This window comes from Columba livia, chromosome 1, assembly GCF_036013475.1.
Source record: "Columba livia isolate bColLiv1 breed racing homer chromosome 1, bColLiv1.pat.W.v2, whole genome shotgun sequence".
NCBI classification, from domain to species: Eukaryota; Metazoa; Chordata; class Aves; order Columbiformes; family Columbidae; genus Columba; species Columba livia.
In genome coordinates this window covers 152,058,286-152,076,349 of record NC_088602.1, presented here as the reverse complement: position 1 = coordinate 152,076,349, position 18,064 = coordinate 152,058,286, and the positions used below count along the sequence as shown (strand labels likewise).

Below are 18,064 nucleotides of genomic sequence, written 5' to 3'. Positions count from 1 at the left end.
AAGGGAGAGTGAGCAAGCAGCTATTGTGGTTGTACTGCTAACTCTGGTTAATCCAGGACACAATGAAACTGTCTATGCAAACAACATTATTTCGTGTGATCAGGTACTTTCAAATAGAGGCCTCCCAACATATACTTCTAGCTATATTTCAATTACCATACATCTTACAATGCACAATTAAGGAATAAAGACTTGCATGCAAACAAACAAACAAAAGAAATACAGCTGTGGTAAAAGTTATGCAAGGGCTAGTCAACCTTTAACCTTGAATATTTTTTTTCTCAGAAAAGAATTTGTAAGGATGCATTAATCCTTCAGGTATGACAATATCCCAGGTACCTGTTGTCCAATGACAATAGCTGGTGCTTCTTTAGCTTATCAAAACTAATAAAATCAAACCAGGCTTTCAAAATGATGACAACAAATAGGCTTGCAAAAATATTTTCCCCACAGTTCTGTAAAAATAAACATGAAGTATGGCAATGGAAAGAAAGAGACCACTTCTTCTTTGCAACTCATAGTATAAGGCCAATATGGGTATACGGGACACTACAGGGCTAGCTAAAGGGACTTCAGATTCATCCTTTTCACCTGTTCCATGTCTCTTATTCTCAAGTTTCATCTGAAATTCATCCATCCCCTATAAAAAAACTGCCACAACAGAGACAGCTGAGTAAGCATTTAGTACACGGCAACAAGCAAACACCATCTGCCATTTACCAATGAACAACACAGAGACTAGGAGAACAGTAAAACAGAGAAACTGGGTTCTACTGAAACACATCCAAAGAAGAGCGATGAACCTGATGAAGGGTCTGGAGAACAAGCCATATGTTTAGCCTAGAAAAAAAGAGTCTAGCAGGAGAACTTATTGCTCTCTACAATTACCTGAAAGGAGCAAGGTGAGTGTCAGTCTTGTTTCCCAGGTAAAAAGTAACAGGTCAAGGAGACACAGCCACAAGTTGTACCATGGGAAGTACAGATAGGATATTAGGAATTTTTTTTTTCCACTGAAAGTGTTATCAAGCACTGTAACATGTTGCCCGTGAAAGTGGTTGAATCACTATCCCTGTAGGTATTTAAAGGATGTGTAGTTGTAGCACTTAGGGACATGGTTTAGTGGTGGACATGGCAGTGTTAGGTTTATGATTGAACTTAATGATCTTAAGAGTCTTTTCCAACCTAAATGATTTTAAGATTCTATCAGTTCAGCTGTATACAGGCTGCCAGTGATTCCCAGGGAAACCACCTGCCGTCACTATTCCAAAAGCTAATTTGTGTTTTAGACACAGTGTCGTGGCAGCATTCAACTTCCATGAATGATAAGCATTAGCTAAGAACCCCAAAACAGTCTTTTCTGAAGAATAACAAGAGTAATAACAGTGCTTTATCATACAAAAGCCTTGCTGGAAGTTACTCGAAATTCTATAAAATAAATTGCTGCTTTTTAAGGGGCAACAGTTGGTATCACAGCTTCAACTCTTAGAATCATCTACAGCAGGGCTGTCAAACTCATTTTCACCATGGGCCACATCAGCCTCGCAGTTGCCTTCAAAGCCAATGTAATTTTAGGACTCTATAAATGTAGGAATGGTTACATTTTTACAGTCCTAAAATTATATTCAGCTCTTTGAAGGCAACCACGAGCCTGATGGGTTCCCTGGTGAAGATGAGTTTGACACCCCTGATCTACAGGAAATCGAATTAGTCATGTAACATGTACATTACATTTTTTTGTAGAGACTGAACTGATAAGAGCCAGCACAGACCCCCCAGTACTTTTCAAGTTAAGCTCTTATGAATGTAAACTGTTTCTAACATCAGCTTAGAAGCAGCTTGGCTGTGTTTCACTGTGCAACTGTACCAGTTTCAAAAACAGAAAGCACAGTGCTGTAGCAGCCCAGGCTACTTCAGCTTAAGATCAAGTAGCCACCCTAATCATTCTAGTCAGTTTAAGAGCTTACAATCTTGATTCAGTGTCTCTACTATTTATATGTATTTATTATTCTCTGACAGTGAATTATGCCCAAATACTTTTAATGCCTTTACTGCTTTTAGTGGAAGATTGTTTAAAGAATGCACTGCAGTCACACTACACTAGAGAGTAACCAGCTTACTTCTATCAGATGACTGAATCTTCAACAGTAACAGAGTTTACAAAAGTCCTGGAATCACTTTGACTAAGCTAACCTTCGTATTTGGTACTTCTATTAAGGTATATTTTCTGCATTTTATGTCCTATTAATGCCCAAAACATTTCTTAGAATTCTTGTGGAATGCAAACACACTAAGGAGATATTCATCACTGTGTTTATCAGATCTCAAAAATAGTGAAAGTACAAGAGAATATTTATTATTTCCGATTAAAAATGTCGAAGAGGTTATTGAATTCTAGTTCAACAGCTTAAGGGATATTCTATGACAGGAGCCACATATGCAAGAGATCAACTAACAGGGTAAATGAAGGCAGCTGAGAGTAGGTGTATGTAAAAACATGAAACTTCTCAGCAGTAAGTAGAAGTTTAGTATTCACAAAAGCATCACAGAACAGCTTTGAAGAAAAATCTTAAATATATTGGTCCATCATTTGCAGTTTCACTATTTATGTACACTAACATCACACACTGAATAGTTGTCCTGCATTTGGAGTAACAATAAAAACCACCATACTCCATGAGTAAGGAGGAAGAACATGAAACAGTCAAAGTTGAACAGTGAGTAATTTTTAGAACTTTGATAAAGGGTTTAACTACCTGATCTCCCACATATCTGCTATTAAAGAATGTATGAAATCAGACTATGTGAGAAACAAGGTGTAACCAACAGATGTTCAAACTAAATTAATAAGATAACTGTATTAAGAGAAAGAACAACCTCTTAATGTAAGATATGCCTCAAATAGAGTGAGCTGATGCGCAGAGTTCCAGGTCATAAATGTTTCATCAGCTAGCTCGTGTGAATGGAAGCAAGCAGATGCAGTACAACATTTAGCTCTCCATGAAGAAATCTGAAACAGGCTTTCCAAAACTATACGGTTGCAGTAACATTTTTCTAGCCTCATCTCCTGGGCCAAGTTCACTTTCTTGTAACATTCTACACATCTTTGTAAGATTGCCTCATCTTTATGACTGTTAACTTAATCAATGCCATTCAAGTTGTACTAAGTATAGAGGTCAATTCATTTTCACAAGCTCTGTGAAAAACAGCTGGTTTGGGAGGAAGCTTAATGCCCTCTCTGACAGAGACTGCAATGAATGCACAACCTTTACTAGTTGCCAGACAATTCATGTGTGAACACAAGTTTTGAGGAAACTTATTTATTATTTGAGCAACCTATTTAGAATGCAAAACACTTCAAAACAGAAATGGAAAGAAATACAACACAGAATAAAGGATAGCTTTTTTCTAACACATATATAACAATTCTAAATGAAGTATCAGCCCTTGCAACAAATTTAAGCAAGTTGGATGCACCATTTGAATCCTAAATTAAAAATCACAGCATTTTGTCACAGAAAGACATTACTAATGTTAGACAGGATCAGAGAAGTGAAGAAGAGTGAAATTCATGCAGCATTAAGGCAGTTAAGGAAAACCATTTTACCTTGGAAGTGGAATATGAAAACATTACACAGTATGAAATCCTTTGGCCAAATGATTCAAGTGGGTTCATTTACTGAGAACGCACTGTTAACCTCCTCTTTTCAAAGCAAATGAGGTGTAACAAGAAGGAGCACATGTGAATGGAGACAAAATATTGCTTGAATTAACTATTGCTTTGTAAAATGCATCACCTCAGTAATATGAATCAAAAGGAGAAGAGAAACAGATAAAGCTTATTCTCCCCAGGACAAAATTTACAAGCTCTTTAACAGAGAAAACTTCTCTTCCTACTTTTCCTTCCCCTAACCCTGCCAACCCAGATGGGTTTTCAGTCATCTGGCAAAATAAGAGGGAAACCACACCTATGAGCAACTTCACAGTGGAGATTCCATTGCACAAAACACTTAAACAGCTGCCAAAGCTAAGTCCCACTCCTCCCTGTCTGCTGAAGGAGTGCATTTTTCTGCCCTGATTTGCCCTTAATACTCTCTAGCTGAAGCTCACAGTACTCTTAGTGGTCACTATTACTTTTGCTACATCACAAAAGTCCTGGAACCGTCTCCTTCAACTATCTTTACCATAATCAGAGTACTCTTCCTGAACAGCATTTGTTTGATGTTCTGAATTTATCTGGAGCATCCATAGTCTTTTTGGGAAAAAAAAAAAAAAAAATCCACCAAACATGCTAATGGATAACTTCTTGTAAACATTTGTATCTCACCTTTGACAGAAGCAATTTCACACAAGAAACATGGCCCTCATACACTGCAGATAGGAGTGGTGTGATATTATGTTTGTCTGGAGCCTGCAAATTGAGACACAGTTATTTGAAGCACAATTTCACACAGCATGAAAAGGTTTTACTTAACTTTTAAATTCTCGTTTATCAACAGTAGAGTGAAAGTAAGGATTTAAGAATATTATCCACAAATGCATTCCCCCAGAATTTTTTTTACTTTCCTTTCTAAAACGAAAACTTATTGTTTGAAAAACAGTCAGGTAACAGCAAGATATTTCTTCCATGAGACTTCTAGCTATCCAAAGTTTGGCTATTTTTTTTAAGGCAATGATAGAAATTTGGGGGTTTAGCTGACAAATTTTGCCTATTTTAAAAACACTACTCCTAATTCTCCCATTTCTCATCCAGCCAGACTTCAGAAACCAGTTTTGGTTGAAAGATTGTTTGGGCTCTGTCTTCTCTCTAAACTATAGTCCCACAAAGAACAAGAAATGGAACAAGTTAAATGTTCTTATTTTTATTTCCATTTCTTCCCCCACCCCCCTCCAGTTAGGAGAACACCTAAGGAAGAGACAATCTTTCCAGACACCAAGGAAAATAAATCCAAGCCCTTTTGTTAAGCACGAATGCTAAGATGTATTGAACATTAACTTTAAGACAAGTATTCTAAAGCACAGTGTTTGGGGTATATGGTTAAAAGTATTTAGAAACTTCACTTTATAGAGAACTACATTATTCTGAACTGTGAATACAGCCCATGACAAAAATCCATACACATCAAGTTACACCAAAATGGCTGTTTGTAAAAGTGAGAATGTCTCCAAAAAAGGGAAGCACACCAATTTAAAGAGAGGTGATCCTGCCCTAGCCAAGGATGCATTGCACTGTTTTCTGAAGTCCCTTCCAATAAATGTAGTATGTATTTCACAGAAGCTTTCTTCATATGCGATTACTAGATTTATTTTTCTAATTGTAGTCAAACTAAATTTAAACTTTTATAGCTAAAACAACTTTTCCTAGTGTGTCCGAAAAGAATAAAATATTTAATGAACGTAATTTTAAGCTTCTAAGCTCTAGGAGACCACATCTCAAATATTTTTAAATGTATCAACTTGTTCAGTTCGATCAATAACCATTTAGGCACTTACACCAATCCCCTTATGTGTGTGTGGGGGGGGGGTGGGGTAAGATCCTGACACCCTAACATCTGTTTGCAGATTGATGTACATACATTAATATCAGCTCCTTTCAATAGCAGAAATTCCAGAATCTCAAGCTGTCCACAGTCTGCTGCATAGTGAAGAGGCTTCCTCCCACCTTCAAGTGTCCGGTTGACATCTTCACCCTTCAATGTAAACACAATCTAATAAGCAAAATTTTAGAGCTAACACATCAATAAGAGCTTGAAAAAAATCCAACACTTTCAAACATGCTGAAGAACGTACCATTCAAATATTTAAGTCATTGCCCAAGAAAAATGAAAGTTAAGTTGCTTAATTTCCTTTGTCTCACGCTATGCATTTAAGACAAGGACAACTCTGGTCCCTTCTTCCACACTACATCTTAAGTATAGTGAGTACCCAAGTGCATTAGGTAACTCATGTGCTTAAGAAAAAAAAATTTAAAAAATCATTAGAGCTTGTAAAAAAATACTGTCTCATTTTGGTTCTCCTTCCAACTGGGATCCTAGTTATCTAGCTAAGTTACTTCACTTGCTTCTACACATATTGGAGTTTTACACACTGAGAAACCAGATGCGTAGAAATAAGTCAGCAATGTAACCACTAAGCAAGTTAGTACAGACCACCCATAATTTAAAAACCAATTATGATACTGTCCATTCCATTTTATAAACAGCAGCTGTCAATTCTACATGATACAAAAAAGTCTGAAGACAACCAAATCAGGACACAGGAAGCTGTATTGTACTGGTGGATTGAGACATCTCTTAGGGCGTAAACAAAATTTAATTTACTGAGTGCCTAATCAGCTTTGTTTCTTCACCTTGGGTTGTGCAACTAAGGATAAACTGATTTGCAGCACTCCAGTAATGACAAGAAGTTACTGGAAACCAAATACTGACAAGCTGTGTGGTAAGCGACTTCTTGTTCGTATGCGCAAGTAACATTTATATTTTAGGAAGTGGCTAAATTTAGCATCATACCTCAAGTCCTGCCATCTCCAGAGAAAAACAATCACAAGAATTTCAGCCACAGCACTAAATCCTACTTCTCTACAGAGCCCCTGCAGTTCCCTCACTCCTGCCCCAGATCTCCATAGAAAGTTCACAGAATAGAGAGCTTGACATACATCTTCCAGATTTCACCTCCCTTCTAAGAATGGAAGGGGAGACTGTCAGAAGGAATCTTACCCTGCATTTGATGTTCTATATTATCAGAGTTTGATACTACTGGCCAAATAAGATGCCCTCAGAATTCTCCTCTGCTATCAATACAATATTCAATCTTTCTCATAATATGCTCTGCTGAAAGTCAAAGCAACACAACAGTGTTTAACTTCAAGTGTTTAACTAAAATACTCTACATTCTGTGGTCTCAGAAGTCAGGACCTGATCCTCACACTATTGAAGGTTCTGCCTTCAAAATAGCATGAAGTAGTTGTAAGTAGCACAACCAGAAAAACTGCTGTTACTGACCATGAAATATGACCATGGCTTCTGAAGCTTGTTGGACATCAAGAAAAAGATAGTTTTCCTTTAATCTATGATTTTCAGAACAGCAACAAATTGTACCTCTAAACAAACTACACCACAGTTTTAGCTATGTGGACTTTCAACACTATATAATAGTTTATAACAAAAATTCCAATATGACTAACTGAAGGTCTAACTCTTCACCTGCAACAACTTTACTGGTAAACGTTGTAATGTAACTTCTCTTTTGTTGAATTTCAGTACAAAATGTTGGTGGGGATATGTTAACAACTGTGTTCCAATTAAAAAAAATAATCCAGATCACAGTACACTAGCAGCACACAAATAGCCACACTGGTTGGAAAAGTGCATAGGGAAGCAGCATGTACTTAGCTTATCTACCAAGTTTAGCTCTACCCATATTCTTATTCGCACCTTGCCACTTCCCATCAATTTAAAAACAAGTGGCATTTAAATAGCACATGATGTATGCAGTTACATAAGGATTGGGATGCATAAGTTTAGGAAGCCAACCATCTAAAAGCTATGCAATCACTACCCCAAAACAGGTTCTAAAAACTCCTGTGATGTCTGATGCATGCTAAGATATAGTAAATAAGGGGGCAGAGGAGAAGAACAAGCGAGCTAACTGCTGGGATAGCACACACTACAGCTACAAAATCCACACTCAGAAAGAAATTTAGAATCATCACATCATAAGATTAGGCCAGTCCTGCAAAGCTTTCCCTTCCTTAAGCTTATAAATACTATTTGGCTTATTGGCTTACATTATAGGTTTGCTTCTTTTTCTTCTTCTTAATTTTAAAGAATACACCACAGATCCCTTTGTTCTCTCCTAAGCTGATTGTGGAATAAATTTCTGCTGGACAATGAACCTTTGGAAGGGAAAAAAAAACCCAACACCCAAACACCAAGTTTCCCAAGTTTCCCTTAAAGAGGATGAAAGCTTGTTTATGGGGGAGTATTTAGCAAAAAGTCTGTAAACAAGATGTCCCAAACACAGACTCCTGGATTTGAATACTAGCACTAAGAAAACATATCAACAGCATTCAAACATCAGAACCTTTTAGTTCAAATTAATAAAGCAAGGACATTTAATAAGTTACAAAAATAAGCAAGTACTCCTAGGTTCTGCAATAAACAAAGCTAAATATCCAGTTGTTTCATGGGTGTGAAAAGCCACTGTAAAACAGACCACGGAATGTTATAAAGCTTCATTTGGCCTTTCCTGCTCCCCACCCAAGACCCACAGAAGTATAAAGACAAATCAATCAATTTCATATACAAGGACCAAACCCTAGCACAAGCATCTGCTTTAAATGCAGTCTCTAACACAAGTATGTCAGAAAACTTGCAGGGCTTTTCACAGATTTAAATATATAAAATATTCAGTCTTTATCTTCACCAGCTGCCATTTATGTACTTAATTAAGTCTTCAGGATACAAGTTGCATAGAAAATCACCTATAAAATGGAAAAGTCAGAAAACTGCTTGAACTGTCATGATCCAAATTGGTAGTACACTTGTGTCAAACACAATAGTTACCACAGCTGCAACAATAAACCCTTTACTTGGCTAGACAGTGATGTGAAACACATCTAACATCCTAGAGAAGATTGTCAATGATTATCTAAACAAGCTGCTATTCTCCTTTAAGATTAGGATATACAATCTTGTGGGTGTTGATTTTTGTCTTCACTGGATGAGCACTCCAAGTTGGTTTCTCTTGCTCTTCCACTTGAAACATTCCATTCAGCTAAGCCAGGGAGAGATGTTGACTTACATAGGCAGCTGGGTTCTCAGTTTTGACAGACTGGCCAGCCATGACAGACCACATTTTGTATAGGAAATGCATCTTCTCTATATGGCATCTGAAAAATGAATGACTAGAGAACGGACTAGAGAACGGACTAGAGAACGGACTAGAGAACGGACTAGAGAACGGACTAGAGAACGGACTAGAGAACGGACTAGAGAACGGACTAGAGAACGGACTAGAGAACGGACTAGAGAACGGACTAGAGAACGGACTAGAGAACGGACTAGAGAACGGACTAGAGAACGGACTAGAGAACGGACTAGAGAACGGACTAGAGAACGGACTAGAGAACGGACTAGAGAACGGACTAGAGAACGGACTAGAGAACGGACTAGAGAACGGACTAGAGAACGGACTAGAGAACGGACTAGAGAACGGACTAGAGAACGGACTAGAGAACGGACTAGAGAACGGACTAGAGAACTCAAAGGTTCACATTAGCAAAGAAATTATATATTGTAGCTATAGCAACAAGCTCCAAATGCCAATTCACATCTTCACATTATAAAGAAAAAATCTAAGCATAAGTCAAGATTTGAGCCCCCTCTCATAAATAAATAAATAATATAGCTCTGGTGAAAGTGTGGCTAATTATGACAACAAAATCACAGAATGACACAAAGCAGTCTCTCAAGCTCTGCAACAGATCGAGGCAGGAAACAGCACAGAAGATTAAAAAAAAAAAGGAGTTCTCTATGTATAGCTTTCAGAAATTACTGTATTTTTAAATCACATCAGTCAAAGACATCATACTGCATGTTAGGAACTTGGCAATCAGCAATCCTGATGATTCTCAATACAGACCTCTGAGACAGCAAAGTAACCAATATTTTGAGAGGCTGAAACCAAGACTGTACTAAATAGCTGCTAAAGGTTTCCTTAAAAAAGGCCATACTCCACACAGGCATATGGTCAGAACCTGCCAAAGGGGAGCGTAACTTTTCCTTCACACCCACACACAAAATTTTATGTATATCAGACAAAAAGTGATAGAATGATTCTCCCAGGAGTTTTATGGGACTTTTGTCATCTTCTGGAACCTAACAGAGCAGAAACAAGGTTAATCGTTATGAGAGCACACTGAGGGAGATGTATTTAAGTCAGAATCAAAGAATCACCCCAGCTTCACAATACAATGTATCTTCAGTCAAAGGCCACACCTCTCCTAAAAGAAAATTATTTATTTTCACTTTCTAGAGTGGACCTACAAATTCACTAACAATTGTGCAAGTGTTTGTGCAAAGCCTCAGAAAAGAATTTGCCCTTTAAACAGGAAAGACATAATCACCTCTTTACTCATACACAGATAACAGCAGAATATTTGTTTAGAAGAACTTCAAGTACCAGCTTCAGTTAAAAGCTGGCTATCAACTTATCACTGAAGGACAAGAAAAGAAAAACTTGGAAGCTCAGTTCTAAATACTTTGAGGAGTTTTCTCTGCTTTTAAAATAACTAATAGTAGGGTTCATCATAGCATCCTCTGAAAGCAGCTACCATCCTCTTTCTGTAATCAAGCAATTCAATCCATAAGAAGATCTGTTCTAACCAATGTCTTGAGTACTTTCAAAATTAGTTACCCTTGAACTTAATTCTTCCACTGCTCTCCATCACACACATTTTCCTTGCTCCATCTTTTCTTGGCAATGTACCTACACAAAAACTCCAGTCGTGTCTCATGTCCTTTTCCAGTTTAACTCAAATCAATCTTTGGCTTTTTTAGCTATACTCTGGGAAAGGGCCTATATTCTTCCTGGGTACCCACCCTCATCTTCACTTTTCATGTGCCCCCTCTTTGTATCCGAGCTCAGAGAAGAGTTCCCTGACAGCTAAGCTGCCCTCCTGCTACACCTGCTGGATGTCTCAGAACAGTCTAGAAGGATCAGCACTTTAAGAGATTGGATAAATTCTGCCAAATTTAATTCCTTATTTTTTTGCAGCTCTACTTAGCAGAACAAATCAGATGTCACAGACTTTGTCCTTAATACACATTATGACCTCAGATCATTGACAATTTTTAATTAACAAGTTTAGTCATAAATTTAAAATTCTAAAGCTCATTATTTTCCAGGCAGATTATTTAAGCACACCAAACCAACACTGTCCTTGAACAGCCCCTACCTTTTCTGTAGGGTCTGTTACACAGACTGTATTCCACATCTCCCTTTGTCTTGCTTTACCTGCTAAATCCCTCCTTTCCCAGTTCCTGCCAGTTTCACAAGCATTAACATTTAAACCCAAATGAGCTAAAACTAAACTCATCTAGTGCCACTCTAGCATCCCTACAGCATAATCCATGTGCTTCGAACACAGGCTTACTTGGCAGTGGCACACCAACCAAAACCAAATCTGAGGCAGCTATTCACCTGGGCACAGTGGTTTGACAATAATATTGCTCCAGAACATAACTGCCATGCTACTAATGTCACAGCTCACCCATCAGTTTAGAACTGATTTTCTCCTGTGTAGCAGTTGCAGTATCATTACTCCTAGCCACAGCCTGATCCTTCCCACCCCTGCATCAGAACTAGTGGCTGAATGATGAGCTAATCAGTCTGAGAATTAACTTGATCGTTTTCTTCCCAGCTGAATCTGTTCCTTCATCTGATTCACCACTTGGCATCTGAACACACCAGAAATAAGTAGCTGGGATTTACACTGCAGTTCTACCACAGAAATAGAAACTGAAAATTGTGACCTCATTAAATCCTATTGCATAGGTTAACTGTATTAGTAGAGCAGTATCTGTAATACTGGTGGCATTAAAATGCTCTTTCATATTTAGAAACAACTCTATATCCCCATCTGTACTTATCCTGTCACACAAAAATAACTTTATCTCCTCATTTAATGCACTCCTTTCATTCCAGTTTTAATGAAGGAAACCATATTCCGTGCAGTCAGATGCCTTTAAGAGTGCAAGGAAGCACTCCGGGTCACTCCTGTCTCCATTAGTCTGGAAAAAGATGAACCGTCTGCACAGTCTCTTGCATTACTTCCATCTCTTCACATACAAAGGTTGGTCATTCTTATGGAGTGTTAGTTAACTCCGACATTTTAAATATAGCAATAACTTCATTGCTGTTGTCTGAGTGGCAATGAGGAAGAGTGAAAAATCCTTTGTCTATAAAGAAAAGTTCAAGTCCTATGGATGAGATATTTGGAGTATCTTGTGGCATATTGTGTAGAAGTAGTGTCCTCAACACTTCATGACTTCCCCACAGACTTTTGTTCATACTGTTCATTTTTAAAAATCCAACAAAGTAATTAAGTGAGATAGTTCATCAGAAGTGTTTCCAACCAACCTCATTGCACAGATCTAAAGCAAAAGATGTTAAGATTCAACTTGCAGAAAACAGGAGCATCCCAGGTTTTGAGCATTTATATTCCTCAGGTGTAGAAACAATATGTGTGGATGAACGAGAAAAGTAAACTTTAGGTCTTGTACCTTTTTGTTACTTCATCACATCACAGTGCATGGCCATTATATCAGAAGGAGCATGTGTGTAATATTCCTTTATGCAATGTTAGCAACATTCTTCACTTTAAAGCGCATGATGTAACAAAAGAAAAAAAAAAAAAAAAGAAAAAGTCCTCCTGGGATTTTATGCCAGAAGAAGCATTTGAAAACAAACAGGTGAAATTCAGTGTAGCACCTGGTTTCTATGTTCATCTTCACAAGACATCTTTTTTTTTTTTAAAAAAAAGAAATTCCTCATAGCTATCTAGGCAAGCTTTGATACAGTCAATAGCAATGATCAAGGTATAACTGAAATGTAAAAATCTTTCCTACACTTTGATATTCTGAATGCGGAGATTGCAAATACCATGGTCAGGTGTCCCAATTTAAATTTTACTCTGTAAAGTGAAACTGGCAGAAGTAAGCTGTAATTTATGCTGTTGGATACAACCTGAAGACACAGTTTGACGCAACAGAAACTGTATTGGTATCCACTGAATGAAATATTTTCTTCCAATCTAACTTATTTTTAGTTTTTACACCTAAATCATTGTCTGAAAGAGTGAGTTTTATGTTTTTAAGTGGAATGTAGATAACCTAAGGTTTGAAAACACTTAGTCTTCTGAAGGGAGAGCAAGCTTGGACAAACCATACCTTGGAAAAAAATTAGCCATATACTTTAACAGGATTCAGCAGGCAATCTTGCACTTCCACAGTGGGGAAGCAGGAGGCATGGAAGAACTTGTGTATTAATTTTCTAACACTCTCCTTCCTTATCTCAATGTCTGAGTCAGTTCACACACCCCTCCAATCATTCTCCAGTATAACTTTTTCCAGGTTCATCCATCTCTGGAATGACTTAAAAATGAAACAAACAAAACTAACCAAACAAAAATCCCACAAACAAACAAAAAAACCCAAACCAAACAACACAAAACCAAGCAACATATAACAACTCTGTAGATAAAAACACATTTAGCTATCTTTGCCATTCTACTTGTTTTCTCAAAAATAGCTGTATTTTAAGAATTTAACCTGAACTTCACTGCTTAGCCTGTGTTGCATGTGCATAGACTTTTTAACTGTTTACTGCTGTCACATTTTTTGCTCTGTGGTCATCTAATCCAGAAGTTACCTCTCTAACACTCCAGACCTAAACACCATGACTGAGAATCCTTAAAAACAATGCAGCAGAAACAACTGGAAAAAAAATTTCTAAGACTTCTATTCTTTAAAGTCAATGATTCTATAATTTCTTACATAATTCTGAGCTTAAGAATATTGTAAATAAACCAAAATCTTCTGCTCTTATTCTACTTCCTGCAACAGTAAAGATGTTAGGACAACGTTTCTACATAACTAATCCATGGGTCATAAACACTGGCCGTAATGACAGAAAACTCAAATACCACACTTCTGGGACCTGACTAATAATCTAAAAATATAAGGACAGTTTAATTCTACAAGCTCGCAAGTCTACTGACTCATGGAATCACAGACTATTTAAGGTTGAAAGGGAACTCTGGAGGTTATCTACTCTAACAACTGCTCTAAGTAGGTCAAATCAGATCGGGCTGTTCAGGACATTGCCCAGCTGAGTTCCACACACTTCTGAGGATGGACAATTCCACAAGCTCTCTAGACACAAGCTATTCCCAGGGCTTGATCATCCTTATGTTGGAACATTTTTCTCTTATACCTAACTGGAATGTCTCACATTCCAACTAGAACTGTTGCCTCTTATATTTTCACTGTGCACCTTTAAGCAAACTTCTCTTTATCTTGCCCTTGGTACAGAAAGAAAACAATAAAATCTTCCCTTTATCTTGTCTTCAGAGGGAAAAAAAACAAAACGAACCAAACCTAAACAAACAACACAAAGCAAAAACAAAAACAAAAAAACAACCCCAAACCACCACAATTCTGACACCATCACCTTGTTTGTCCTCAGCAATCCTGATAGCCCCCAAATCTTTTGACTCTGTACATGTCCTGGTACGCCAATGCCTTTCTTCAACTAGGAAGCCCAGAACTGGGCACAATATTCATATGCAGCCTCAGAAGTCATATGGGAAAATTTTCTTTCAACCTGCTGGCTATTTTCCTGTTAATACAGCCCAGTATGCTGCTGGTCTTCAATAACACAAGTGTGCACTGTGGACTCATTTGCAGTTTAATGTCCAGGAGGACCCTGAAGTCATTTTTCCAAAAAGCTCCTACATAGCAAATTAGTCCCCAACTTGTACATGTTTACTCCTTCTGTCCTGGTGTCCTGACCAAGGACATCCCATTGCCTAGGTTACCAATACTACCACCAATACTACCACCAATACTACCACCAATACTACCACCAATACTACCACCAATACTACCACCAATACTACCACCAATACTACCACCAATACTACCACCAATACTACCACCAATACTACCACCAATACTACCACCAATACTACCACCAATACTACCACCAATACTACCACCAATACTACCACCAATACTACCACCAATACTACCACCAATACTACCACCAATACTACCACCAATACTACCACCAATACTACCACCAATACTACCACCAATACTACCACCAATACTACCACCAATACTACCACCAATACTACCACCAATACTACCACCAATACTACCACCAATACTACCACCAATACTACCACCAATACTACCACCAATACTACCACCAATACTACCACCAATACTACCACCAATACTACCACCAATACTACCACCAATACTACCACCAATACTACCACCAATACTACCACCAATACTACCACCAATAACAACCCTTGATAGATGCCACTGGTAACCAGCCATCACTTAAAAGTGATGCTGCAATAACAACCCTTTGAATCCCACAGCCCAGCCAGTTTTCCACCAACCTTACAGCCCACTTACCCAGTTCATACACCAAACTTTGGCATAGTCTCTCACTGTATCCTTACAGCAAAGTTCTTGTCAAATGGGTTCTAGGATTAAAAGTCTTTGCTTCCCAGAGACTGAGGCTAAGATGACTCAGCTACAGCTCCTCAGATCTTCCTTCTCATCATTCTTGAATACGAGCATGATGCTTGCTTTTTCAGATTCACCAGGAACATTCATTCCCCGAGTCAAATATGACAGGACAGTCTCACAAAGACACCAGATAGGTCCATCAGCGCCTTCAGACGCATCTCACCTGATCCCATGGACTGATATATGTTCCAGTCTACTTAAGGAATTCCCTAACTCCATCTTCTTATACTCTGGATAGTGCTTCATTACCAAAGACTTTCTTAATAGGAGGAATGACCTGGAAAGCTTTACCAATAAGAACAGAGGGAAAAAAACTTTTACATAATTTATCAGGAGGTCCTCTGAGCCATACAGTAGTAGGTCCAGACCTTCCCTTGCCTTCCTTTAATTTTCAATGCACTAGGCACTTCTACTGCCCTTAAGATTCCTTGCTAGTTTCAGCTTCAACTGAACTTTGGCTGCCATACCTCCACCACTGCACATTTGTGCTATGTTTCCACATTCCTCCCAGTGGACCATTTTGCTTTCACCTTCTGTGTAACTCTATGTACTGGCTACATATTCATCAAAATATGTGACCAGGGACATAAGTTGCACGTATAAGTAACAGCCTTGAAAAGCACTCTCTCAACTCAACATTTCTCATGCTGTCATAAGTGAGTCCTAGAATGCAAATGGAAGACCCTGAAGCACCTTAACCTTCTTTAGACAGGCTGCAGTATCATCTCATCTATATTCAGGCAACACCAAAAAAAGGAAATCTGATCTTCTATCCCAGAAACAGAATTTTATACCTTTGACAGGACAAGATGAAATGGCCTGAAGTTGTACCAGGGGAGGTTTAGATCGAATATTAGGAAAAATTTCTTCACAGAAATAGGAACTGGAACAGGCTGTCCAGGGAAGTGGTGGAGTCACCTTCCCTGGAGGTGTTTAAAAGATGTGTACAAGAGGTTCTCAGGAGCATGGTTTAGAGGTGGACTTGACAGTGCTAGATCAATGGTTGGACTTGATGATCTTAAAGGTCTTTCCCAACCAATATGATTCTATGATTCCCTGAATTATTCTTCTACCAATCAGTTGCTTAAGCACAGAACTTGAACCTCAAATAACCCATTTTTCAAGTAGCTTACTTTAGACTTGAGAAAAACTAAAATTGAATGTTATGAGAAAGAAAGTTTCATTTTTCACTTTTGCCAGCACAAAAACCTAAGATGAGGTTTACCATTGAAAACTCAAGTGGTACTACCCCAGTTTTCTTACTATTGAAATTTTATCAATATTAAAACTTTCTATGGGTTTATATGCAGAGAGCCTGGATACCCCACATGACCTGATGGAGTGCTTTTATCCTCCTCAATGTGCCTCTGGAATGGTTCCATATGCATTCTGTCCTTTAACCCTAACTCTCACCTAATGACTGCCAAAGAGCTGATTCACATACTGCTTACCTGAACTCAAAGCTGGATTTGTAGGTGTCTTCTGTTCGAATGTTTTTCTGTAAAATATGTTGAAGAAATCTGAACACATTTCTTAACAACAGAGCTCACTATGTGGAAGTATTCACCAGCTCTGCACTTGAGGCATTCTGTTCAATGATCCTACAACATTCCAGTCTTTTAAAATGGTGTTGTAGTTCAACTGACTTTTGCCCCCCATAGAATAGTCAAGAGGGTCTAAAAAGCAGCACTGACTTTGAAGCAGTAGTTTTCATTCTTGCCAACATATAAACTGATTTAGCCAATCAAAATATGCACTGGCACTTTCACAGGTCCTTGGAGATTACTGAGAGAATCACCCTTAAAATTAATTCAATAATTCAGGCCTAATGGCTTTTCACAGAAAACTTATTTCTAGTTTTCAAGTGTTAAAATTTACAGTACTCAAACCACTTTTGAGTAGTCAGACAATAAATTAATCTCTTCCTACAAGCTGGTTATACAATTTTATCTAGAAATTTAGTCATGGTAACTGAAATGAAGCACTGGTCTGAAACAGTTTCTGCTGGGTAGAGCAGAGAGGTTAAACATCTGCATCCAGTACTGATGCTGACTCAGTTTTAAATTGCTACAGTAGACATGCCCTCACAACAGCTGTCTTAATACAAACCTAAAGATAACTGAACCACTAGTTTAGTACTTTAGACAAGGAAACCATTTTTGTAAGCTTCTGGGTACTTCATCACAACCCTAGACTAACATTCCATTTTCTCATTCCTGCCCATTTTTATTATTTGGAAACAAACCCAATTCAAATGACCAGCTTGTAACACAAGTCAGTGCAGCATGTTATTTAAAATTTTGTACTTTTTTTTTTCCTGTAAGAGGAAAAAACTCTTGACATATGATGCTTCAGGGATTACAGAACTAAGAAATACAGAGCAGATGAGGAAGATAATATCCACATTTCCACTCAACCTGATGTGTAAAAATAAATACCCGGTAAACAATGCACAAGGCCTACGGAGAAGCAACAGTTTTCTATATATTCTGCTCAGCAAGGTTATTGAGTCTCAAATTTTCTTATCTCTATCTTCTGATTCACAAGAAAAATGATCCAGTTGCCCCTGATCAATATTCAGCCTAAGAACAAGAGTGGAACATGGTGAAGTAACTAATAATTCAAAGGTTGGGTTAAGTCTAAAGAGCAGAAAGGGAAAGAAAAAGACTAAGTGTTATAACTTGTGGACTGCTTATGATTTTGAAGCAGATTTCTTCAGTTAAAAACCAGCAATAATT

General features: G+C 38.0%; 1 protein-coding gene across 1 annotated transcript in view; it reads right to left on the bottom strand.

Moving 5' to 3' along the window:
* Window positions 1–18,064, bottom strand: part of MTPN (myotrophin) — a 41,917-nt gene that overhangs the window by 11,137 nt on the left and 12,716 nt on the right. The window contains exons 2-3 of the mRNA XM_065038832.1: window positions 5,574–5,687; window positions 4,325–4,408 (exon numbers count right to left, since the gene is read on the bottom strand). Coding sequence (XP_064894904.1) covers window positions 4,325–4,408; window positions 5,574–5,687 — 198 coding nt within the window. The remainder of the gene's footprint in view (window positions 1–4,324; window positions 4,409–5,573; window positions 5,688–18,064) is intronic.